At 37.3% G+C, this 26,836-nt stretch overlaps 1 protein-coding gene across 1 annotated transcript in view; it reads right to left on the minus strand.

The window, feature by feature from the left end:
- The window catches only part of CLPX (caseinolytic mitochondrial matrix peptidase chaperone subunit X), a 35,601-nt gene extending 12,483 nt beyond the window's left edge, over positions 1 to 23,118 (minus strand). The window contains exons 1-7 of the mRNA XM_082619110.1: positions 22,809 to 23,118; positions 15,165 to 15,325; positions 14,566 to 14,683; positions 8,239 to 8,393; positions 5,899 to 6,058; positions 4,470 to 4,511; positions 364 to 540 (exon numbers count right to left, since the gene is read on the minus strand). Of these exons, the coding sequence (XP_082475236.1) occupies positions 364 to 540; positions 4,470 to 4,511; positions 5,899 to 6,058; positions 8,239 to 8,393; positions 14,566 to 14,683; positions 15,165 to 15,325; positions 22,809 to 22,887 (892 nt within the window). The 5' untranslated portion in view covers positions 22,888 to 23,118. The remainder of the gene's footprint in view (positions 1 to 363; positions 541 to 4,469; positions 4,512 to 5,898; positions 6,059 to 8,238; positions 8,394 to 14,565; positions 14,684 to 15,164; positions 15,326 to 22,808) is intronic.
- Between the last annotated feature and the right edge of the window lie 3,718 nt (positions 23,119 to 26,836).

Genomic DNA, 26,836 nt, shown 5'->3' on the forward strand with positions numbered 1-26,836 from the left:
CTACAAATAGAAACAGTAACTAAAAATTTACTAAAAATGTTGTCATGGAATTTCTCTACAAAAATGCAAAACAAATTAAATATGAAGAATGTATAATAAGAAAAATTAGTGTTACATCTTTTCTCTACTATTACTCAGATATAATGGTATGCTATTTTCATTATTCCTGTTAAGATATTAGGGACTGGCCTAAAGGCAATACCAACACCTCAAATTCAGTTCTAAGTCCTTTATAACTACCATAAGATTGGCCTTAGATGTTCTTCTTAAGAGTGAGAATCCCCCAGTCATAAGGCACAGGTTACAGAATCATTTATATTCTATTTTTTTTAATGAGTAGTGATTTTTCAGTAAGTTATTTACCTGACCCAGTTGGTCCAAGCAGCAAAATATTACTCTTTTCAAGTTTTATGTCATCATGGGAAGAATCCAATACTTCACCTCCTCGTTTTTCCTGAGGTATTTGTTGGTTTACTTGTTGCTGCATTGATGCTCCTAAAGCATTACCATGTGGACTAATTCCAGCAATCTGAAGCAACTCTGAAAAAATGCCAAAGGAATTATTAGAGCTTCATTTGATTTTACTTGAAATAATGCCCAATAAAACCCTACATCTAAAACCAATTACCTATTTAGAAAAAATTTAAATATTCTGACATTTTGCCTTACTTATAAAGCAAGAAAACCTCAAATTATCTAATGACAAATGTACAGTACACAGTGATTATTCAGGGAGCCTTAAGCAAAGGAAATGGATTATTTTTACCTTCCTTATTTACATAAACTTGTATGAAGAATATACTTTTACTGAAAAGAAGGCAGTATAATAGGAGAACAGTGCTAGGAGTCAGAAAGCTTTAGCTTTGGTCCTTTATTTGCCTCTAAATAGCTATATGATCTTGAGCAAGTCATATGTACACTTTGTGTTTCTATGCCTGTGTTTAAGAACAAAACACAAGGGCTTCCCTGGTGGCGCAGTGGTTAAGGATCCGCCTGCCAGTGCAGGGGACATGGGTTTGAGCCCTGGTCTGGGAAGATCCCACATGCCATGGAGCAACTAAGACTGTGAGCCACAACTACTGAGCTTGTGTTCTAGAGCCCACGAGCCACAACTACTGAGCTCACATGCCACAACTACTGAAGCCTGTGTGCCTAGAGCCCATGCTCCGCAACAAGAGAAGCCATCACAATGAGGAGCCCACCCACCACAACGAAGAGTAGCCCCCACTCGCCGCAACTATAGAAAGCCCACGTGCAGCAACAAAGACCCAACACAGCCAATAAAAAGTAATAAAAAAAAGAACAAAACACAATTGATTTGGAGGCACTTTGAAAGATAAACAAAGGTATATTATTTTTTTCAGTACAAATGAAAGTAAGCGGGCTGTAGAGAAAGGGAAAAACAATGAACTGAGAAATAGGAAACTTGGGTTCTAGTCTCGGTTCTATTGTAGGAGCATGGCAAGTCACTTAGCTTTACTGGGCCTGCTTCCTTAGTGAAAATACTGAGACATATGACCTTTAAACAGTCTCTTCCACATTTAAAAATGATCCTGTGAGTCTACCAGAGAAACCAACTATGGTAAGATTCATTATCCCTGGCCCTATCTGAATTCCTGATTTTACAGGATCTCAACTGGATCACTGCAGTTCGTTTATTAGAGGCATAATCTTAACTATATGGGAATCATATTTTTGGCGAACTAACAGTTTATCAGCTGGATCCCTTTAAAAAAATCTTATTCTCACTCTCTCTTGGCTGAAGGAAAGAATCCCAATACTCTTTTCAATTAGCCAGATTTGTAACTATCCATATTGCTCATGGCTCTCAGCATTTAAGGTATCTGTGCTCATATCATACTTGTTTATATTTTCTGGATTTATTTTTAGGTTGTTTCTAAGAATATCAGTATTTTCCAATGCTTTATTATTATTATTTTATTATTATTATTTTTTTTTTGTGCTACACGGGCCCCTCACTGTTGTGGCCTCTCCCGTCACGGAGCACAGGCTCCGGACGCGGAGGCTCAGTGGCCATGGCTCACAGGCCCAGCTGCTCCGCGGCATGTGGGATCTTCCCGGACCGGGGCACGATCCCGTGTCCCCTGCATCGGCAGGTGGACTCTCATCCACTGCGCCAGCAGGGAAGCCTCCAATGCTTTATTATTTTAATCAAACCAACAGACAGATGTTCAGCAGACAAATTATTATAGTCCTATTCTATCTGGCTGTCACTTTCAAACTATCTTTGGGTCACACCCTTTGGTAAAGGGTTATTCTAGTTATCAAAAATAATAGGCATTCAATAAACATTTGAATTTAATTAAATTGTGCTCCATTTGACGGTTAATGATCAGCGAATAAATCACAATGCTATGTCTCAGTACAATTCACATTAGGCAAAAAAAAATGCAGTCTATATTAGTTCAGTTAGATAGTTGTCCCTACTAAACAAAAAAAAAAGAAAAGTTTTTTTTTAATTTCAGCAAAATCTAGTTAGGAATTGTGACAATATAAGAAGGTGCTTGGCTGAAAAGCAGGTCTGCCCAATGGGGAAAAGATGATTTAGGTAATTTGAACAAAATCACCAGAAGCATACTGACTATAGTGAAATCATATGACACATGTATTTAACTTACTCTACGATTTAAGTTTTTTTAAAAAAGGAATAATTTAAATAGTACAGAACAAATGATGTTTGTCATTCCATTTATGAAAATATGCCCCAGGGTAAACTTGAGATAACTCTCTTGTTATTTCAGTTAAGTCTCTGTTCTTGCATATCTCTCACTACATAGGCAGCTCTCTATAATAAGGACTATGAGCAAGCAGGCTAGAATAGTTAGTTGTGTGCAGCTCATCAGCTATATGGCCCTAGGCAAACTACTTAAAATTTCTGTGCTTCAATTTTCTTATATGTAAAATGGTAGTGAAAATAACAGTTTCTGTCTCATAGGTTTGGGGAAGATTAATGAGTATATACATGTAAAACACTTAAAACAGTGCCTGGCAGATAGTTTTATATGTGCTTTGGAAGAATTTACTATTAGTATTACCATTTCCTTGTGTTTAAGTATTTGTATAACATAGCCCTTATATGCAAGCCAACTATTTCATTTCATGCTTAACTTCAGAAAAACTTTATGTTCCAATGATGGAGGAAAAAAGCATCAATCTTAACATGTTAAAAAGACATATGTTAGTCTCTAATATGTGATTTCCAAAGGAACATCCAAGAATATTTTAATTATATATGACTTTGGCCTAATGCCCTAACTTTAAAAACGAATGCCCCACATAGGAGAAGACTAAACTATACATGAAAGTAAATTCTATATAAGCTCTCAAAATATTAATTTCCAAGTCAATCAATATATGTAATTACAAATTATTTTGCCTAAGTTCTTAAATACTGTTACTTGTTAACATTTATATTATATTAAATCACTACATACATTTTAAAAAATCACTATATATTTTCTCAAAATACTCACTATAGACTTTTCTTTAATAATTCATAGTAGCTTCATCAGCCACCTGCCCAAATTTACAAATATATATTGATAGCATATTTTATTACATTTAATAAATCTCATGCCAGAATTGGTAAACTAGTTATGTTCTCATAGCTCATCCTGAATATATAGTACACTTCAAATAGTAGATATATAATACTGTTTGGTTCAAAGGCAAATGTAAAATTATCAAACTTTTAAGTGAAAAATGTTCATACTGGCTTATCTATTGTTTTTTGTCTTTTGTGACAACATGAATCTTTTTATGATAACTTTGGAACCTTCTCCCTCTGTATGGCAGCTATATCTACCTCCAAAGAATGGGTTCAAGACATCAGAAGGGCCACTCTCTTTGGTGTATCAGGTCCTTCCACACCCTCCAGCAGACCATCTGATGCTTATAGGGGCAGTCTAGGGCTCGCAACAGTGAACTGGTGCTTATGTATAATTAGCAAGTCTACACTAAGTTTCATAAACACCAAAAAATAAACAGTGTGGTTTCTGGCAAAGAGTAGCTGGAAGATAATCTGCCTCCCCTAAAATTTGTCACTTACAGGCAGACCAACTCTAATTGTATGATTTTTTTTTAAAAAGGATATAATATTCAAGCTACAGATTTTTAAAAATACAACTTCTGTTAATATGCAGATCTAGAGAAAAACTGCATATACTTTTTATTTCTCTACATTATGCTTTAAGAAATATCACAACAGAAAAGATAAAATCAAGTATCTAAAATAACCCAACATCTACAAACTATACAAATTAGCTATGAAACTGTTCCTAAGTTATATATACCATGTATAACAAACAGGCTTAGATAATATACAATATCTTTCTTAGTAATACACAAGCAAATACATGTCTACCATTACTACTGCTGACAAACTTCACTGAGGTAAATCTCAAAAGGAAGAATGATTACAGAGGAGGACCTGAAGAGAGGTCACTTACTTGTAAATCTGTACTCATCCTCCCGTCTTCTTATTTCTAACTCTAAGAAAGAGGATGAAAATGGCAATGTGAAAATATTATATATTTGTTTAATTTAGGGGAACAAACAAGGAGTATTCCACTTCTTGCCCTCTTGCAAATATATTTAAAGAATATGTTCATTAACGTCCTTTCAGCTTTTCATATTATCAAAGAATTTATATGCTACCTCCTTTCTATATTAAAAAAACCCCAAAGATGCTTAATGATGGCTGTCCAGTTGCTAATATTCACATTTGTCAAATACAAAGCTGCTATCTATTTTAAGAAAAGAGTAGTAATAATTTAGGTCTTTAATAAGAGTTTAAATCCCTCATACTATAAATACCATGTAACCATTTGCTTTTCCAACACCTAGAAGAGCTTAACTATTAATCTGTTAACTGAAGGAATCAGAAAAAATCATTTTGCTCCATGACTAAACAACGCAATTTGGACCTTATAAAAATGAAGGTTCCAAGTCTTTCAATAGTTACTATGATTTATACTTTCTAAAAAAGTAACTGATCCTACTACATGACTATTTTGCAGTAAGTTCAACCAGAACAACTGTCTTCATTAAGCCAATCAGTCATACATTTAGTAGCTACTAAAAGTAATTTAATACTAAAAGTATTTAGCAGAACTCCCTAAAATTGTAAAATGATGACTAAAAGAATGTAAAATGATACACTGTAGGACGAGTCAGAAATTACAGCTCCCTGGCCAAAAAAAACACACACACACAAAAAAAACCCTTAAAATATTTACACTGTACTCTATTCATAGTTTTTTAAATAAAATCATTCTATTAATATCACACACAATATTGTCCACAGTAAGTTGACATTACACAGTATACTGGTACATTCGAATCTACCATTAATAGGAATTATACTTTGAATCACTTACAAATTTGCCCTGAACCTTGCACTCTGTAGCTGGGGACTAAAAGGAAAGAGTGCTGAAAATGTTCTGTAAGCTTTATCATCTCCATATATCTCTGACTTAGGCAAATGAAATTCTGTATCCTGAACCCAAAAGAGAAGAACTCAAGCACTGCAATGATCCAGTCATGGGGAACTAGTTGTGGTCAAGTCTACAATTCAGAAATGATGTCTCAATCTGTATACCAGAACCCATGTACATATAACTGAAAACAAAAGTTTTAAGAAATAATACTTAAGTTGTTAACATACTCTGGTATTTTCTACTCACATTTATTAACTCTTTTTTAAATGCTGCTGGCAATGTACTGATGATTTCATGAACCACTAATGGGAAGTGATCTGTATTTTGAAAAATGCTGTAGTGTACTAAAAGTATTTTAAGACAAAAGCAAAGAGTTCCAAATAAGGATTACCTCTAAAGCACAGTAATCTCTATTTTGGTCAATTATCAAAACACTAACCTCTAGGAGTTAATGATGTCTGCTTCTCAACTTCTGCTTGCTGTCTCACATTAGCTGGGATATTATTATATATTCTCTTATAATGATTGTATACAGCAACTGAAAGCACCTTCTTAGCAAATGACTGGCCAACAACGTACTTGTCGAGGTAGTTATAAATCTGAAAAATGATTAGATATGAACAACTTACTATGAGCTACCACAAAATATGCACATTAAAGTTACATACTGAGCACACTTTTTTTTTTTTTTTTTTTGGCTGCACCGTGCAGCACACGGAACTTCCCCTACCAGGGATTGAACCTGTGCCCCCTGCAGTGGAAGCATGGAGTCTTAACCACTGGACCACCGAGAAAGTCCTATACTGAGCACATTTACTTATAGTTTTAAATTTGAACAAAGATTCTCATCCAAAACAAAATGCCACGACTTCCTTGGTGGCGCAATGGTTAAGAATCTGCCTACCAATGCAGGGGACATAGGTTCAATGCCTGATCCGGGAAGATCCCACATGCCGCAGAGCAACTAAGCCCGTGCACCACAACTTTTGAAGCCCGCGCGCCCTAGAGCCTGTGTTCCGCAACTACTGAGCCCGCGCGCTGCAACTACTGAAGCCCGTGCGCCTAGAGCTCATGCTCCGCAACAAGAGAAGCCACCACAAATGAGAAGCCCCTGCACCGCAGTGAAGAGTAGCCCCCACTCGCCACAACTAGAGAAAGCCCACGCACAGCAGTGAAGACCCAACACAGCCATAAATAAATAAACAAACAAACAAATGAATGAATGTTTGCTCCCTTTAGGTTTCAAAACAAAACAAAACAAAACAAAATGCAAAGGGCATGACACATTATGTAGCAATGATTCAGAGGCCCCAAACTTTAAAGGAACAAAACACAATTCTTTTGTTCTCTAGCTTAACAAAGTATCCCTGTACTCTTCTACTGCTATGCCAGTTTCTATTCTATAAACAATGTCACTGATCCTAATTTTTGAAAGTTAATATTAAAGTCAATTAGAATACCTACACTTGCCACCATGGGTCTAAAGCTATCATCATTAATGAAAATCATTTTTAAAAATCCTTTTTATACCTCTCTCAATATGAATAATATTCTTCACAAAGACAACATATTAAAAAACTAACTTTTTCAAAATAGGCATTATAAAGACCATTATACCACCTGAATCAATGTGTTTTAATGCTCATAAACATTTAGCTTCTTCTTAGATATTAACTTTAAAGCTATGCTTTTATCTAAATGGCAATCTAAAAGCCTTATTCTTGGTAGAAACTAAAGCTCTAGATGAAACTTGGATACTGCCAACAGCTTAGCACCTGAGATAAATTATTTCAGCTTTTAGAAACAGAAATTAACTGTTAATATTCACTAACTCCTGAAAATAGTTATTTTCTAGAACTTTATTCTCTAAAACTTTGACTCAGATGTCTGAAGTCTACACAAATTAGTGGGGAACATAAAGCTTAACAGCTATATTTTCCATTACTTCATTTATTTTTACATGACAAATTCTATAGTCGTTGACCATATGTATTTTATTATGGTTTTTAAAAATCATCATTCCTCACAAATTATACCCATGATTTATTAAACCTGCCATAGCACATTTGCAGAGGCAAATGCACTGGTACCTAAACAGTAGAAGAAAGCTAAACCGAAGCAGAGGGTGACAAATGATATAAGTGTGCAAACATCTGAGATATGGCCAGAACAGAGGGCACACAGCCCAGAGCAGGGCTCCTCCTTCTCAGAAAGTGTACACCAAGTACCCAATGAAGCTGGTGGTACACTCTGCTGTGTTTCATATGGCCAAATCACAATCCATCTGAGACTCCTAGGAAGAGCCCACACCACAAAAGTCACAGTGCTATACAGGAGAGCCCTGGCACATTGGTCAGGAAAAAATTACTTGCTTCCATTGTTAGCCTGAGGCTGTTTTACCATAAAGTAGCTTAACTTAAGGGGGGAAAATTGCAGGCTGGTGTTATTTAGGGGCCCAAACTAACAAAAATAAATCCCCAACTGCTCTATTTTAAGGATATCATTTTAGATTAACTCAGCATTAACACTACTTTAATAATCATCAACTATATTTCATTGCTATGAATACAGTAATCATGACGTGGGAAAACAGCAATGGATTCCATGCCTGAATTTCAAGTATCAAATATCAGTAACAATTTAGCCAGATATAGTCCATATTAAGAACTTATAACACTTGTTTAGATACTAGTATTAAGATTCAATATAAACTGGAGGGAGGGGAGCAATGAAATGTTTTCAAGATAAAGTATTTATAAGACTGAACTAAGACCTATACCTTTTTGGGGGGAGGAGGTGGCTTCTGTTGGAATGCCAATTTTACAGCTTCTGCTGCTGATTCAGGTTCTTTAATTATGCTTTTCTTTGAGTCTGCTTCTGATAGCACAACAAAAAAATGATGACATTTTTCACACTTCACAAAGCGGGTGGATGCTGTAAAAGGACAGAGAAAAATAATTCAAATAGTGTTTAACCTTAAAGACTCATTGAAACTGAAACCTACGTACTTGACAAAAATGCTTGTAGTTCACTCCACTAGCCACAACAAACAGCCTAGTTTATATCTAAAATAGATGATAAAGATGAGTTCAGTAAACTACACTTTGTTCACTTTAACTAGGTTCTTTCATTTTGTGATAGACTGCATCTAGAGAAAAGATCAGTTGAAATTCTTTCAACTTCTGCATTCGCTAAAGTTTTTATTTTTGGCCACACCACACTGCTTGTAGGATCTTAGTTCCCCAACCAAGGATTGAACCCGGGTCCTCGGCAGTCAAAGCGGGGAGTCAGGGACTTTCCTGGTGATGTAGTGGTTAAGAATCCACCTGCCAATGTAGGGAACACGTGTTCGATCCCTGATCCGGGAAGATTCCACATGCCACGGAGCAATTAAGCCTGTGTGTCACAACTACTGAGCCTGCACTCTAGAGCCCACAAGCCACAACTACTGAGCCCACACACCACAACTACTGAAGGCCGCGCACCTACAGCCCGTGCTCCACAACAAGAGAAGCCACCGCGATGAGAAGCCTGCACACCGCAACAAAGAGTAGCCCCCGTTGGCATGGTAGAGAATCCCATACAGACTATTAACAGATACAGAGCAAAAGGTACACAGGGATTAGTTACATGCTGGTAGGTCTAGGTAATACATTTTTGTGTTACCTTTGTGTAACCTAACTAGACAGGTAAAAAGAATTTTTAAAAACATGGGAATCTCTGTCCTTTGGGAATATTATAACTACCTATCCATACATTACAAGAAAAACTGCATTGGCAAGCACACCTCAATCTTCACAAAATAATCTAAATTTTAAAAAAATAGACAATTCTGCATTTTAAAAATAAATTTAACTATTAATTCAGCCAATTTAATTCTTATGTGTCTGTTCTTAAACACAAGGCCAAACAAAAATACATTCTGGATAAATTCTAGCCACAAATTTTAAACTAGATTAGGGGTCATTTGTGTATTCCATTTATCAATCACCTAGTAAGTGCTTCCTTCCCTAAAGAAAAAGATTAAGCTATTCCAAATACCTTTGATTAACACAAGCCCAAACACATTATCACCAGCTCCCATCAGTGGGAAAGACAGTGGCTTTATTTTACGATAAGGCACCAGTAAACAGGGGAAGGATTAAAGGGAAGAGAAGCCTCTAATCTAGTTCAGGCTGTGTGACAGAAAAATCTGGCCTGAGAACACAAGAACAAAATATTTCTCTGAAGAAATTAGGTGAAAGGGAAAGAGAAACACTGACAAATAACATTCCTCTCTGCTTACTGTTTGAAGGGTTGCTTAAATTCTACCTGATACTTGCAATACAGTTTTACACTGAAACATGTTCAACATATACCCAAGTTCAAGGATTCAATTTTATTTATCAAAATGCTATTTCAGAAAAACAAACAAATAAACAAGCATTGCAATGCATATTTTTTACTCCTAAAAACAAGGGGCAAAATCTTATTTTGTTAAATTATCAGAGGATAAACAAACCTCCTTCCTTTAAATGATTACTACAGGTATCCTATATTCCTTTATAAACAGAATATTGATTCCAGTAAACATGCTTGTATAATATACCCACGACAGAAGAAAGACTACCTTAGTAAAACCTTTTTCAGGATATTTGTTTAAATGAAAGTTCTTCATGATTTGGAAAAAGTTTCAGGGTCAAACATAAAATCTCCAAACCACTGCAGGAAAGTTTATTCTTAACCTATGAGAAACGTAATTACAGTAAGCCTTCAAAAAGTATTATATACATAAAAATAAAAACTAAAGGCTCTACCCAAAAGCAAAACATGCACTATGACTCTGTTTAAATGAAGTATAAGAACAGGCAAAACCAATCTCTAATGGTGGAGGTCAAGGTAGTAGTTGCCTTGGGGGAAGAGAGGTTAGTGACTAGGAAAGAAGAAGAGGGAGCCTTCTGGGGTGTGGGAATATGTGATATGTAAATCCATCAAACTGTACATTTAGAATCCATACACTTTCTTTCCTTTTCTGTAAAGAAATTGTATCTCAATTCTCCCTTAAGTTAAAATAAAAAAGAAATAAAGACCAAAAAACAAACAAAAAAAACAACTAAAAGCTCTACCTTAAATAAAAGTAGGGATGCTATTCATGTTTGACAAGTTATTTTTTAAATGGGCAAGAAAAAATTAAATAATATATATCATTATAATCAAGAATCTTAGATACTATTTCAATTTCTGATGATTTTCTATACATTCATAATGGTATCTATAAAAACGGCATTTTATTTCTAGTCAGTCAAGCAAGAGTAATACCACTATAAGAAAACATAAAAATCACTACAAATATACTTGTGAGATGAAATATGTACAGCAAGATCAATGAGCTAAGAACAGTTTCTACATTAAAAAATGACAATGAAAGTTATATGAAATTCAAATTTCAGTGTCCATATACAAAATTTTATCGGAACATAGCCATCCTTACTCTTTTACATTGTCTAAGGTTGCTTCTGCACTATAACAGCAAAGGAGAAAAGTCAGAACAGAGACCATATGGCCCATAAAGTCTAAAATATTTAATATTTGGTCTTTATAGTAAAAGTTTGCTGACTCCTGCTATACAGCATTTAAAAGGAAAGGACTACCCATAGAATGAGAAAAAATATTTGCACATCACGTATCTAGATAAGGGTCTAGTATTCAAAATACATAAAGACCTCTTATAGCTCAACAATAAAAAGATAACCCAACTTAAAAATGGACAAAAAATTTAGTCTTTTCTCCAAAGAAGATATATAAATGGTCAATGAGCACATGAAAAGATGCTTAACATCTTTAGTCATTAGGGAAATGTAGATCACAACCATGATGAGATACCACTTCCCATCCCTATGATGGCTGTAATAAAAAAAGACACAAATGTTGAAGAGGATGTAGAGAAATTAGAACCCTTACACATTGTTAGTGGGGTTGTAAAATGGTTATAAAACTACTACCTCTGTAGCAGTTCCTTAAAAAGATAAACAAAGTTAACATTTCACCCAGCAATTCCATTCCTAAGCATATACCCAAGAGAAGTAAAAACATAACTACACACAAAAACTTGCAAAGGAATGTTCACAGTAGCATTATTCATTCATAATGGCCAACAAGCAGAAACAACTCTCAAATCACCATCAACTGATGAATGGATAAACAATGGAAATACTATTCAGCCATAAAAAGCAATGAAGTACTGATACATAATACAACACTGATCAACCATGAAAACATGCTAAGTAAAAAAAGCCAGATATAAAAAGTCACATAATGTATAAATTCTATTTATATGAAATATCCAGAATAGACGTATCCATAGAGACCACAAGTAGGTTAATGGTTGCCAAGGCTGGGAGGGGAAGGGGTGGAAAGTGACTGCTAAGGGGTATGGGGTTTCTTTTGGGGGTGATATAAATATTCAGGAATTAGATACTGGTGATGACTGTACAACTTCATGAATATACTAAAAATTCCTGAAATGTATACTTTAAAGGGGTGAATTGTATGGTATGTGAATAATAATAGCTCAATAAAAAATTAAAATTTAAAAGAAAGGACTTGTATGTATTAACACACAAAGCTCTCAGAACACTGCTGAGTTGGGAAAAAAAACAATTTGCAAAAACATGAACAATATGAAACCATTTATGCTTTTTAAAAGTTATGTGTTCAATGAAGACATATTACAGAAATATATCTTTAGCATTATCTATAATGCTCTTTTTTTTTTTTTTTTTTTACAAAGGGAGATATACATATGTATTCCTCGGGAAATTAAAAATAATTTAAAATGACAAAAAAGGTAGACAATTACTTAAACAGGCCATTCGCAAAAGAATTACAAGTGACTAAAAAGCACATAAAAGAATAAAAACAAGAACAAACAAAAAGCACATAAAAAGATGTTTATGAACTAATAACTAATAAATGCAGATTCAAACAAAATGAATAACCCACGATCAAACAAAATTCTTTAGAACCAGGATGATCCAATTTTCAGTGAGTAGACACAGAAGATCCTCAGCATTCAAAAGGGATGCATTCTGGAGAGACTTTTATTATGGGCCAGCAAAACCAAGGTAGAGGGCCTCACTGTTGGGGCTTCTTTCTTCTATGCAGTACAGCTCCAGAGGAAAGGGACAGTGTCATGCTCATCTGTGTATTTCCTGGACCTAGCAGTGTCTGACTCAACAGATGCTTTATAAGAATGTACTCTTCTTTTACTCTTCTCTTTCACATTCTCTACTCCCACATCTCCCTCCCTATTTATAATTCCCAAAGGAAACAGCCTTGAGTTGATTAGATAACACTAAAGTATAGTGTTTTTTAATCTAGATAATCTCTAGGGAAGGTGGGAATCTGTATGTTAACAATCACCTTCAGTGATTAATACAACCTGGAAAGTTATGAAAACATTGTATAAAAAGAAAAATTTAATCTCAAGAGGAGCTAGTTTATCCCTAAAGAATTCCAGTTGGTACAAAGGACAGGAACTTCTGAATAGGAAAGGAATTTCTGAATAAGATATCTTCACTGCTCTATAACCTTGGATGAATTACTTAAACTTAATTTTAGCTACTTCATTTATAAAAATGAGGATATTCCCTGTTTTGACAAAAATAAGATTGTGAGAATAAAATTATACATACTGACATTTATTAAATGTTAGTTTCTTTCCTTCTCTATTCTAGGAAATTATTTTTAGAGTAGAATTATAGGCCTATAAAAGTTGAAATCTTTCTTTGGGGGAAAAAATGGAAATTTTCTTGATTAAAACATATGTAATATGACACTGCCACTATGAATTGAGCAATCCTCAGACTTTTTGGAATTTTATTATATGACACCAATGTGTTAATAGTAAATGTTATTTAGAAGTTATATCATCCAATTCTACCACTTTCATTTTCTGTTGCAATCCAAATTAATTTTCATTCATACTGATTCTTCTCTTTGATCTCTTACTAGGCAAAGCCACGAAGAGAACCTCATATAGAATGGTACCACTTTAAAGGTCTTTCCAAAACTGTAAAGATATGCTACATGTAATACTTTTTCATACAGTGGCCAATTAATATTAATGATAGATGTGAAAATGTAACTGAAGTCTCAATATTTGAGTTAGAATATAGAGAATCCTCTCTAGCTAATCATCAGAAACTGAAACTTCTGCCAAACCTGACCGTCAATCTTTTCACAACGGGATAGTATAGCAGGTAACATGGTAGTGCAAAGTAATTTACTCTTGAGTCATTACCATCAACTCTAATCATGTAGGAAATGATTTATCTGATTCATTAAATAAAATATCAGCAGTAGCATCTCTGTATTTCAGAAATAGTTACTGACACTAACAGCAAAAATAGGACTATTGATGTCTTCCTTCTCTTAGTGTCTGAATCACTAATAATTATCAGACACTTCCTAAAACTGAGGACTTAGAACCTCTGGTAAGTACTCAGAGAGGGAAAATACCTTAATATCTGAATAACTGACAATCTCCAGCTATATGAGATGATTAATAGGTATATGAAGAATAAATACAGAATAAATAAGCCTTGCTTCTTCTACAGCTTAATGGTTACATACATGAAAACCCACAAAATCCAAATTTAAAATAAACACATGTAAGCAAAATAAAGAAGCAAAGAGGGCTTCCCTAGTGGCGCAGTGATTGAGAGTCCGCCTGCCAATGCAGGGGACACGGGTTCGTGCCCCGGTCCGGGAGGATCCCACATGCCGCAAAGCGGCTGGGCCCGTGAGTCATGGCTGCTGAGCCTGCGCGTCCGGAGCGGGAGAGGCCACAACAGTGAGAGGCCCATGTACCGCAAAAAAAAAAAAAAAAAAAGAAGCAAAGAGTTTTCTTAAATTACCTTATACCACAGTGCAAAGCATTACTAGTCCAGGAGATTTTTAGTATCTGGTGAACATAAAAGACTAACGTAAGTTCAGGAAGAAAATAATTCTGGTTTATATAATGTATGTATTTATAATGTATATGTTTATACAATGTATATAATGCAAGTAACGACTTACAGAAAAGGCAGGGAAAAAGAAGAACAATAGAAGAAGTAATACTTACACACAAAGGTCTCTACGTGTGTGCACAAGTCGCCACATTTAGGACAGCGAAGCTGGTTTCCACCTTTCCCAGAATTCCCAGAGCCTGACTTCTTACTGCTTCCCTCACTTGCTGATTTCTAATGTTTGTGGAAGAAAAAAAAAAAGAAAGAGTCAATTATTACTTTCAGGCAACCACCATGTAACTTAAGTATAAACAATATTGTTTGTAATCTTATAATTTTTACAATTTTTAGAATGGAATTATTAGTATAATTTATATCTCTATTATCACTGCTGTAAAAAAAATAAAATCAGTTCTAGTAAACACATATATTTACTGCATTCCTTCTTTACATGGTATGTGCCAGCATGTATAATAATTAGCTTTTCTGCAATGACAATCAATAAACACTAAGGAAAAAAAATCAATAAGCACTAGTAAATAAAAAGTTACTCTAGGTAAAAAACTACATTTCAATGAAATTGAATCATTTTATATATTTCACATTTCCTACAGAAAACATACAAACCAATGAAATACAGAGTAGTATTATTATATTTAATTGTTTAAATGAGGGAACTCAAATATGTGTATAGATGCCAATAAAGATAAAATACCTTATTTCCATCTCCAGAGCCATCTTTACTCATCCCATCTTTTGAAGCAAAGTATGCTGGTGTTTCTGTAAAGGCTCTAAAAGGAGCTCTTCGTAGAAGCTGAGTTTCAAAGGTCCCAAGCCTTCCTAAAACTGGTATATGAATGCGACCACAAGAAATACCTGAAAATACAATGAAATTTAGTCTACACATCAAATATTAACACACCTTCAATAAGTCCCCTGGGGACAAAAATCCCTCAAGCATAAAGGAGGTTGAAAAAGCCATAGTCTTCACAGCAGTAGTACAAACTGGTGACACCATCTTCAAAAACTGGCCGGACCTGTGCTTTGGAAGTAAGGAAAGACCACCCAGGTCATAACAATGAATGGCTCTTTCAAAGTGTGAAAAATAAGTAGTTCAACATCTGCCTCACCTGTAGGGGGAAAAGGCCATTTATGTCCTATATTCTTATACTTCTTATATTATTTCTACCAATGAGAATAAACAATTGACATGAACTCATCTGTCTCTTTGGTTATATGGGGGTAATATCTGCAACAATGGCAACAAATTTCAAATGTTCTTTTATTATTATTATTTTTTTTTTTTTTTTTTTTTGCGGTATGCGGGCCTCTCACTGTTGTGGTCTCTCCCGTTGCGGAGCACAGGCTCTGGACACGCAGGCTCAGCGGCCATGGCTCACGGGCCCAGCCGCTCCGCAGCATGTGGGATCTTCCCGGACTGGGGCACGAACCCGTGTCTCCTGCATCGGCAGGCGGACTCTCAACCACTGCGCCACCAGGGAAGCCCCCAAATGTTCTTTTAAAAGTTATGTGCTATTCATTAAATCACATGTTTTAATAAAATATTTCAATCCTATAGAAAAGAGAAATATATTTCAATAAAAAATTATTGTGTAACCACCATCCAGCTTTCAAACATTTTAACCTTTTGCCATATTTGAAGTCAAAATTCTTAGAAAAGACATAGGCTAATCACTGACTTATTTGACAAACTTTTTCTGTAAAAGACAAGGATAGTAAGTATTTTCAGCTTTGTGGGCCATATATGTAGTCTCAATCTCATTAATTCTCTCTGTAACATGAAAGCAAGTGTAAACAATATGTAAACAAATGGGTGTGGCTGGATTTGTTCCATGGGGCCATTGTTTGCTGACTCCTGCTTTTTTGCATATAAATACAAAACAGGCCTCCGAATAAATTATAGTCAATGACAAAAGAGCCATACTCCCATAAGGCAGCATTTCCCAAGCTGGTTTTTAAAAGACTGTTCCCTACACAAGAAAACTGAATGGTCATACAATAGGTTAAACAAAATTCCATAGACTTCAGTACCCTAGAGCTATTCAGAGTCTTGCATAAGCTATAATGTACATTAATGAATCCCCAAAAAGGAAGTTTCCCAGCAGAGTGCTATTAGGAGGTAATAAACAACCAAGGGGTTAACACTTAGATAAATTTAAGAAACTGATTTTCCCTCCCTCATTTTATTCCCCGCAAAATTCACAACTCAGGACTTAAATTTTCATTCCCACACCTGTTAGGGCTTTTAAAAGATCATGCACACATGTATATATTGTATCCAAATGCAAAAACTGGTTTAAAATTATGTACGCCAAACAATTCAAAACCAATTGCTTAATTATATAACTGTTTTTTTAACGACTCCCATTTTCCAACACAATTTTGTACACTGTTAGAACTAGTTTCTTTACTGTTAGAACTAGTTTCTTTACTTATCACCACAGGCTATCTCCAGTTCCACGAAGTACAAAAATGAACCCACCAAACTACTCAGGAAAGATACAAGTAAGAGGAAACAAATTTTCTCATTTCTATATAAATTCACAAAGAACACCAAAAAAGGATTATGACATCCCAGTCCCTAACCCAAAGAGTGTAAAATTTTGCTTAACACTATTAAGTTTGACTATTAATAAGGAAAAAAAAAACTATATTTGATGTTTTCCTTCTAAGAAACATCTTCAAAAGACATTTTAAATTTTCTCAAGTGTAACATTCCCATTTTTTGCAGTAAATTATGTTAGCTATTACTCTCTCATTAGAATGAGATCTAAGGTAGTTTATGAAATTTAAGCTAAACATTAATGTTTTTCCAAGGACATAATATGATTTAAAGACTATGTCAATCTAGAAAGCAAGTCTAGAAAAAGTCATGGAGGAGAGGGATAGATGAAATCAAGAATGCAGAAAGTTGAATGCACCTTGAGGCTGGGTGACAGGTATTTTGGGGATCAGTGTTCTATTTTGTGTGTGCTTGAAAACATCCATTATAAGTTAATATGAAAGGCAGCATAATACAATAATTTATTATAATCTACGTAACAAGGGTAACTTTTTTATTGAACCTTTATGATGTATTCACAAAGAAAACTACAATTGTAACAAGCTTTATGTGAGGCTATTTGTACTTGGATGTTTAGAACAAAACTTAGCCCTGAAGTATCAGATAGAGTGTATTATTTCCCACTTACAATACATCATTTAAAATAGTATTTAACAATTTACAGTATCTAGTATTATTAGAAAATAAGCTGAAAGGAAATTATCTTTGGGAATTTAAGAGAGATAAAAATTATGAACATGATCCTTTTAAAATCTACTTGAATAGAAAGAAAAAGTGTCCTTCACCTTAAATAATTTATCAAGTAACATGAAACTAATGCAACCATACAGTCACCACAGAAAATACTATGAGAAACATGTTCATATCATTTAAAAATCTAAATTTAAGAATTTCTTTGCTGGCCCTGATGGTATGGTACTGGAGAGCTGTTGTAATATTCTATTGATATAATCTAAGGGCTACACCAACAAGATGCTATAAATACTAAATCTCTGGGTCTCAAACTTGGGCATGCATTAGAATCACCTGGAGAACGTGTTAAAACACAGGCTGGAGGGGATCTTCCCTGGTTCTGATTCAGAAGGTATGAGGTGGGACCCAAGAATGCATTTCTAACAAGTTCCCAGATGATGCTGATGCTGCTGGTTTGAGGACCCCACTTTTTAAAACCACTGTACAAAACAATTTAAATGACCAGTCATTCACCAATCATATAAAATCCTCACAGAAATTATTGCAGCAACCCGATCAGTTTTTAACCCTTTTTTGTGCCCTCTGGCAGTCTGGTGAAGCCTATTCAGAATGTTTCTAAATGTACAGAATAAAATACATAACAAAGGAAACCAATTATCCTGAAGTAGTTATCAAAATATTTTTTAAATATTCTTTTTTTTAAATATCTTTATTGGAGTATAATTGCTTTACAATGGTGTGTTAGTTTCTGCTTTATAACAAAGTGAATCAGTTATACATATACATATGTCCTCATATCTCTTCCCTCTTGCGTCTCTCTCCTTCCCACCCTCCCTGTCCCACCCCTCTAGGTGGTCACAAAGCACGAGCTGATCTCCCCGTGCTGTGCGGCTGCTTCCCACTAGCTATCTGTTTTACATTTGGTAGTGTGTATATGTCCATGCCACTCTCTCACTTTGTCCCAGCTTACCCTTCCCCCTCCCCGTATCCTCAAGTCCATTCCCTAGTAGGTCTGTGTCTTTATTCCCATCTTGCCCCTAGGTTCTTCATGACCATTTTTTTTTTTAGATTCCATATATACGTGTTAGCATACGGTATTTGTTTTTCTCTTTAAAAATATTCTTCTTAACTAACAAAATTAAATAAGATCTAACAGCTTTTAATGTAACTACCATGATTTCAAAGTAGTGGAAAGTATAAACAATATTTTGAGATACCAGTAATGTAATGTGATATGGAAATATCTGTGATTTTGATTGGTGACAAATCCACAGGTATTGCTACTACTACTGTGGTTTGTTGCCTACATTCGTAATTGAAGGAAACGCTATATTTCACTCAGATTAGTGAAAATAAAGTTCAAAGAACCTCTGAATTCTATCCCTGGGCCCTTTGGAAGCCTGTGAGCCCAGGTGAAAAACCCCTAAAAGCCAAAAAGGGAAGTATTTACGTGAAGTATATTTCGAAAGAGTACTTGACAGCAATGACAGAAGACAGTCAAAAGTTAAACCCCTTACAAAACTTCTGTCATAAGGATAAAGCTTTGAGTTTCAGAGCAGTTTTTTTAAAAAAATATATATTAGAATAAGGTACAACGATTTTAGGGCTATTAAGAACTTGGAGGGTAATTTATTCAATTTCTAAATACTTGACTTCCTATATTCAATCTTGAACTAAGCATTCTCCAAAAACATACAAATGATTCAGCTTAAAAGATTAACCAATCTTTAATTTGCATTTTAGAAACAGAGCAAAAGAACTAATGAAAATTTAAAACTATATTTGTACTGACAATATTTTAAGTGTATAACAACGGATGAAATGGCAAATTAAGTTAAATGCTCTCTTAAACACCTGTCCTCTAACCTCCAACACAAATTGGAAACAAAATTCAACAAAAACTCACAATGCTGGCAACTTAGTAGATGCTTATTGCTTTTAATAATCTCAAATGTTTATTTTATGCCCAAGTTATTACTTCAAGAATACTGAATACTTAATAAAGAAAAATAACATCACTCCTATGATAGCTTTCCTCAAGTTTAAAAACGTTTGATAGGTTTTCACTAAGGTTACTAGTCTGCTGGTCTGAAGATGAACATGCCCAAGAAAAGAGAAATGTTGATTAGGAAATAGTGTGCTATTCTAGAAATAAAGATGCTCTATCATTTACTCGGTTTGTCTTATTTAATTTGTATTGGATTTAACTACGAAAGAGGGGGCGAGAGAGAGAGAGAGAGAGAGAGAGAGAGAGAGAGAGAGATGGGGAGGGAGGGAGGGAGGGAGGGAATTAAAATCTAGCTTAAAACTGTTAAGGTAGGCACATTATGTAACTATCATGAAAATTATGGATGCCCACCAACATGTTTGAGCATCTTCAAATCTTCATTTACACCCTCATGAGGTGACACCCTTTCAATGGACAAGAACAGAAAGCATCCAGAAATCAAGGGAGTTACACAGGATCACACAATTCCCACAGCCAAATTCAAACCAAGTATTGTCACTCAGAATTTTTTTTTTTTTTTTTTTTTTTTTTTTTTTTTTTTGCGGTACGTGGGCCTCTCACTGCTCCGGCCTCTCTCATTGCGGAGCACAGGCTCCGGACGCACAGGCTCAGCGGCCATGGCTCACGGGCCCAGCCGCTCCGCGGCATGTGGGATCTTCCCGGAACGGGGCACGAACCCGTGTCCCCTGCATCGGCAGGCGGACTCTCAACCACTGCGCCACCAGGGAAGCCCCAGAATTTTTTAAATGGAATCAAACATTTCTGAATGCATATATTTAGAATGCAAACTTACTGTTATATATGCAAAGTACATTTAAAAAAATATACATCAATATTGAAAACACCAGCAATTCAAGTAGAAAAAACATTTAAAATTTTTACTTTAATAGGTCTCATATTCAAAGAGAATAGTGAAGAAAAACACATTAAATTGGATACACATAGCCCAACAGGAAAAGAAAACAGATCCAGTGTCTAGTATGACAATTTATCAAATTAATTTTTCAAACTACCATTTAAAAATTTTAAAGTCTAACATGACAGATAAACCAATAGAAATAGAGAATAGCACTGTACTTCAGAGGAGCTCTGAAATCTCCCCTTTTATTCTTAATTCATTGTACAAATTTCCTGTTAGAAGACTATATTGATGAAACTATTTTTATTTGTTTAAATTATGTTGCTGAAATTCTTAACTCTGTACATAAGAATAATAAACGAGCTAAAGTTCAATTCTGATTTTTCTATTTTTCACCTCTCTTCCTCTTTCCAAGAATTCTAAATAAAAATAACCCTCTTCAAGGTTTTTCAGGCCTTAAAAAAATACATCTTTATACTCTTGTAGACTTATGTATACTTTTAGAGTTTCTACCATGGAAAACAAACATTTTATGTAATTTAGCTTTGGGAAAGTCTTAAATCCATGTGAAAACCATTTGCTGTTCTATTGTCATATAAAAATATTAAATTCTATAATGATATTGGGTAATGTCTCATATTTTAGGTTTAATTTACTCCTTTACAGTGAAAATTATGGTTTGGTATTTCTGAAAACCTCTAGTAAACTTGTATTAACTGAGAAACAAATAGATAATTCCTAAATAAGTCATTAGTTTTTGCTGATTTACCTAATGACAGATTTAATTTTGAAAGACGTTGTTTTGAAAAGAAAAATAAACAAATAGCTGCACACTTCCTATAACTCATAGTTTTCAGGAACAATTGATAGAGACAAAGAATGTTGTCAAAGAAGCCTTCCCTGCCCAAAGAGAACACATACCTTATACAGGCCCAGAAACAATATTATTCTTTGTCTATTCCTCTAAACTCGAAGAGGAGGACTTATTCACCCCTCCATCTCCAGCACCAAAGCAGGGCCTGAGACATAGCAGGCCCTCAACAAATTTGTCAAATAAATGAATTTAAATATCTGTCACTTTCGAGTGTTTGCAACTCATATTCCTGGAATAGGGATGTCTACTTGTTCAGGATTAACAGTGTCCTGGGACTAAATTCACTCCTTTACATTTATGTACCATTTTACAAAATGCTTCTGCCCACACAACCTCATTGAATCCCTCTGTGAAATAAAATGTTGGAAAATAAACATTTAGTAAACTGTAAGAATTTTACAATGAAGCTAAAAATTCGGAAAAGGGGGCTGTTTTTTTCTAATCCAAAGATCATAAACTGATAATCCAAAACAAAACGAATCTGTCTAGAAGTTAGTGATTATAACAGGATCTAGCCTCTTTGTCTGCTATTCATAGATTTAGGGAAGAGAAAAATGGTTTCTTTTCCGGAATCTCTTGGCTGGGGTTGCCACTCTCCCACAGATCCTGATAAACAGAAAGGAAAGGTAAACAAGCGCCACCCTTAAAAAACTACTTGGGACTGTCAAGTTAGGAAATCCGGCAAACGACTGACTCCCTGAGACACCTAAGCCCTTCAGAAACAATTTCTGCGGGAATTTCCATCTCCACGGGCGCTTTGCTGCGGCCCCCGAAAAGTAGTGCGAGTCTGCTTTACGTCCCGGTGTGAGCGGCCGCACAACGACTGACACCGCGGCCCCCTCGCGGCCTGCGCCCGGGACGGCCCGCTCGGCGCCCCGCGGCCCCGGGGGGACCCCAACAGTGGCGGCTCCTCATCCAGGCCCTTCCCGCGGCCCGCGACAGGCCCGAGGGGAACCCGGCCGGGCTCCGGAAGAGGAGCCGCAGCAGGGGAGGCGGCAGTCACCTGCGGAGTGGGGTCTGGGGACACTTTTTAACCAACGGAGCACTGCGTGCCTCTTTCAGGGTTTCTGCGAAGCGACCACATTCTGGCCCCAAAGTCAGAGGGCCTGAAAGCGGGAGGGGTAGGGGAGCCAGAGGGTTTCACTTCAAATGTGAGAACCAGCTGCTCCAGAGGTTGGCAGAGACCCATGCCACGGAGAAAGCGGGGGTTGCCAGGCGAAGCGCCGAGCACCTCCTCACACCCTCGGGGTGGGGGACGCCTCTCGCCCTCCCCGGGGTCCCCGCCGCAGCCGGCCGGGACACTGCTGGGTCAAGAGCTCAGGTGAGGGACTACTTCGTTACCTCTTGGCGCGGAGGCGAGCGAGGAGCTGATGAGCCGGGCGGCTGTGGCGCCGCAAGTACAAGCGCCGCAGCCCGACATCTCCGCGGGGCCTAGGCTGGGGCTTCGCCCCCTGCCGCCCTCCGGGTCTCAGCGGCCAACTGCTACTCGCGGGGTTCGCTGGCTTGGCTCCGGACTCTCCTGTCGGTTCTAGGCCCAGTGCAGATATCACCCGCCTGGCAGCAGTGCCTTCGCACTCTTCGTGCCCCACTGCCGTCTACTGAACAGACACCTAACATACAACCCCCTCCACGTTCTCCTCCCCCCGCACCCTCCCCCGCCTACCAGGGGGGCTTGCGCGCGCCTGCGTCCTAGGCCTAGGGAGGGGTCGTAGGCACGAGCCGCGCGTGCGTGAGACACCAACGTAGGCGAGGGGAAGGGGGCGGTGACCTGGGCGCCAATGAGCACGCTACGGCAGAAGGCCGACCCCCACCAACCACCACCAAATGGAGAACTACAAGTCCCGAGCCACAATTCTTCCGGAAGTCCCTTTATCCTAGCGTTGAAAAGTTTGCGATCGTAGCGGAGAGATGCATGCCGGGAGTTGTAGTTCCAGCTCATAACAGTAAACTGGTCATTTTCTACTGGTGGCTGGGAAGGTCAAAGTGAGACCGGTGGCTTAGCCGGTCGCAGGAGGAGTCTTGAAAGCCGCCGATTCTATAAGAATCGATAAGTTCCTCCCCACGGGGGTTCCCCATCCTGTGTTCCTTATCTTTTCCTTATCTTTGGTTTCCTGACTTGCGACGTGGAAGTGGCGGTATTTTTTACCAAGTTCCTCAAGCAACAGCTGTTGGATGATAGCTCTCTTTACTTGTTTTTTCAAGCCTAGTGGTGATGACTCTTCAGGCCGTTGCTAGTCCCTGGGTGCTTTACAATCCTTTGTCCGTTCCCTTAAACCTGAGCACACCCTGGTAAATAGTTACTTCATGAATCTCTCTTCTGTTACTCTTAGACCTCTGTTTGGCTGGTTCCTCTCTGGATATCTAAAGCAGATCAGGGCTTCCCTGGTGGCGCAGTGGTTAAGAATCCACCTGCCAATGCAGGTGACACGGGTTCAAGCCCTGGGCTGGGAAGATCCCACATGCTGCAGAGCAACTAAGCCCGTGAACCACAACTACTGAGCCTGCGCTCTAGAGCCTGCGAGCCACAACTACTGAAGCCTAGAGACCTATTCTCTGCAACAAGAGAAACCACCGCAATGAGAAGCCCGCGCACGGCAACGAAGAGTAGACCCTGCTTGCCACAACTAGAGAAAGCCCACAACGAAGACCCAAGGCAGCCAAAAATAAATAAATTTGAAATAAATAAATAAAGCGGATCAACCAGCTAGCTGACAAAGTGCAGGATGGTGACAAATGAATCATACTCTTTTCCCATCTGGGTTGGCACCAGACAGAGTACTTACTTTGTATATAAGATTCTCATAAACTCCAAAGCCCAGAGAAATTGCCAAGTGAGCTTGGATACCTTCAGTTCTGAGCTGGCGGAGGAGGGGGTGGGGACGGAGGGGGTGGGGGAACGACGACATGCAAGCCAGAGTCAGTTATTTAGCCCTCTTCAGTCTGGGATCAGAGAAATGTGGCTTCTAGTTCCCCGGGTCTGGCCATGAGAAGGGGGGCATTGGCCTTGGCCCAGACCACATAGGTTTTTTGTCTCTCTGGGTGCTGACTCCTGGTACTCCTTCAGCTTAAAGTGACAGAGACCAGAAGGGAGCCCAGGTCTTAACTCAGCTGCCTTCATGAATAGAATGTTAAGAGAATAGAGACTCTAAAATTCCTACAATCCAGTGTTTTCAAACTGTGTCCCTAGAATCCCTCAGAAGCCAAAGCTCTTTGGTGGGGGTGAGGGGACTAAGAGAATGAACCTCCCCAAATCCTCCTCCAAGCCACCTCCAAAGTCAATCAGAGCAGCTCTGGTTTTATCTGTTTCATTTATTGTGGTTTCATTTGAAAAAACAGTCATAGGACTTCCTTGGCAGTCCAGTGGGTAAGACTCCACTCTCCCAATGCAGGGGACCTGGGTTCAATCCCTGGTCCAGGAACTAGATCTCGCATGCATGCCACAGCTAAGAGTCCACATGCCACAGCTAAGAAGTCCAAGCCCGCATGCCACAACTGAAAGATCCTGCATGCCGCAACGAAGATCCAGCATGCTGCAACTAAGACCCGGCGCAGACTAAATTAAATAAATAAATAAATAATTTTTTAAAAGAGAAAATATAGTTGTTCTGCTTTAAAACAATGTTTGAAAACCACTGATTCTAGGACAAACTTCTTGTAGCAGTAAGCTAAGCAGGTCACATGGACTCTTAACACCCAATTTAAATTTGTTTCGTTCCACCCCAACTTCTATTTCAATTATATACACATTTTCTTCTTATTATAGAAATTAAGAAGTTGGTTGCTAAAATCTATAGATTGCTATATAGCAAGCTGAATAAAAGCATTGTTAAGCCAAGGCTCATCTGGGGGCACCCCATGAAGCCTTCCTTTTCTCTGTCCATTCTAAAAACTTGACTTACTCATTCAGTCAACAAATATTTATTGAGTACCAATTACATGCCAGGCACTGAGGAAATCGCACTGAACAAAACAAAAAAGTTTCTCTCATGGAGCTTCTATTCTAGTGGGGAAAGATAAGATAGTAAGTAAAACAAAGATATGTGCCACTGGTATGATGACATAGGAATATCTTTATATTGTTTCATAATATATTCTATCATTCCAAGGACAACTGAGTATTCAGTCTTATTTATGGGCCGATGTTTTGTGTATTTAGTCTGTATTCCCAACTGTACTATGAGTCTTTGAAGGCAGGTATTTCATTATAAACGTGGGCTGAATACACAGTAGAAATTCAGTAAGTACTTGATTAAGTACTTATCTTCCAACTACATTAGCTTGGCGGAAAGCTGGGATGGTGTCTTCAGAAAATCTGACATAAAATCAGAGCAAATTATAATTGACAAAGAAGTGTTAATAGACACAAATTCTACAAATTTATACAATGGTTGATCCAACTGATTGAGTGTCTCAGAAGGAATTCTCAGGAGATGCCTGATTAGCAGAATGTAGACTTTGTCCTAGAAAGTACAAAACAAAGGGAGGTGTACAAAACTCAGTTTAACTTTTTCTCAAATGTGAGCAAAGGTCATGTGGCTTTGGCATCAGACTGGTAATGGTTTCATCACACAGGCAACATGAATTTGGTAGTTTCAATGCATCACCCCCAAACTATGCTCTGTGGGTCAGAATGTACCTGGATTATTAGGATCAGTACCCAACAAGCCTGTATTGGGACACTAACTTTGTGCTAGGCTCTTTGATGGTATAAATCTTACAGTGTTATTCAAATTGGGGAATTATACCATGGGGATATACCAAGACTTCCATTTGGTACTTGAGCACAGAGGAGTGTCATGTTTAAATAAAATATCATCTGTGCTAGAAAGGTTCAAATGTAAAAGATCATTCTTTAGGAACCACGTGGCTGTTTGACAAAGGAGCATGTTCCATTTTACAAGTGTACATTCCCTGACCTGAAACTCAAAGGTTGGGACAATGTCTTTGCTCCAGGGTATGACCAGGTAGCCATGAGATGGAGCAGAGCTTGGTGTCTGGGCAAAGAGCAGTGAGGCTCTAGATGCATACTAAGACCCTTCTCTCTCACTTGGTACTTCATGGGAAGCCTCTGGTTAGGTTCCTATCAGGCCCCTCCCTTAACTTCTGAATTTGGAAGCACGGAGTCATTTGAGATTTTCCCTGTGATAGTATGGATCCTCTATCAGGAGAGTGATGGCAAATACTTGTGTTCTTATCAGCTTTGTGGAACAAAATATTTCCATATCACACCTACTTTCAGCTCTTTTCTGATAGGCTAATGGTGCTTTGAAAAGAAAGTCAAATACAAGATAATGAATGGCATATGTTCTTGTTTATTAAAGGGAAAAGATTAGTTTCACACTTGAAATAAAGTTTCTAGGTTGGTGACT

The sequence above is a fragment of the Mesoplodon mirus genome, assembly GCF_964341445.2.
Source record: "Mesoplodon mirus genome assembly, chromosome: 4".
Classification (NCBI taxonomy): Eukaryota; Metazoa; Chordata; class Mammalia; order Artiodactyla; family Ziphiidae; genus Mesoplodon; species Mesoplodon mirus.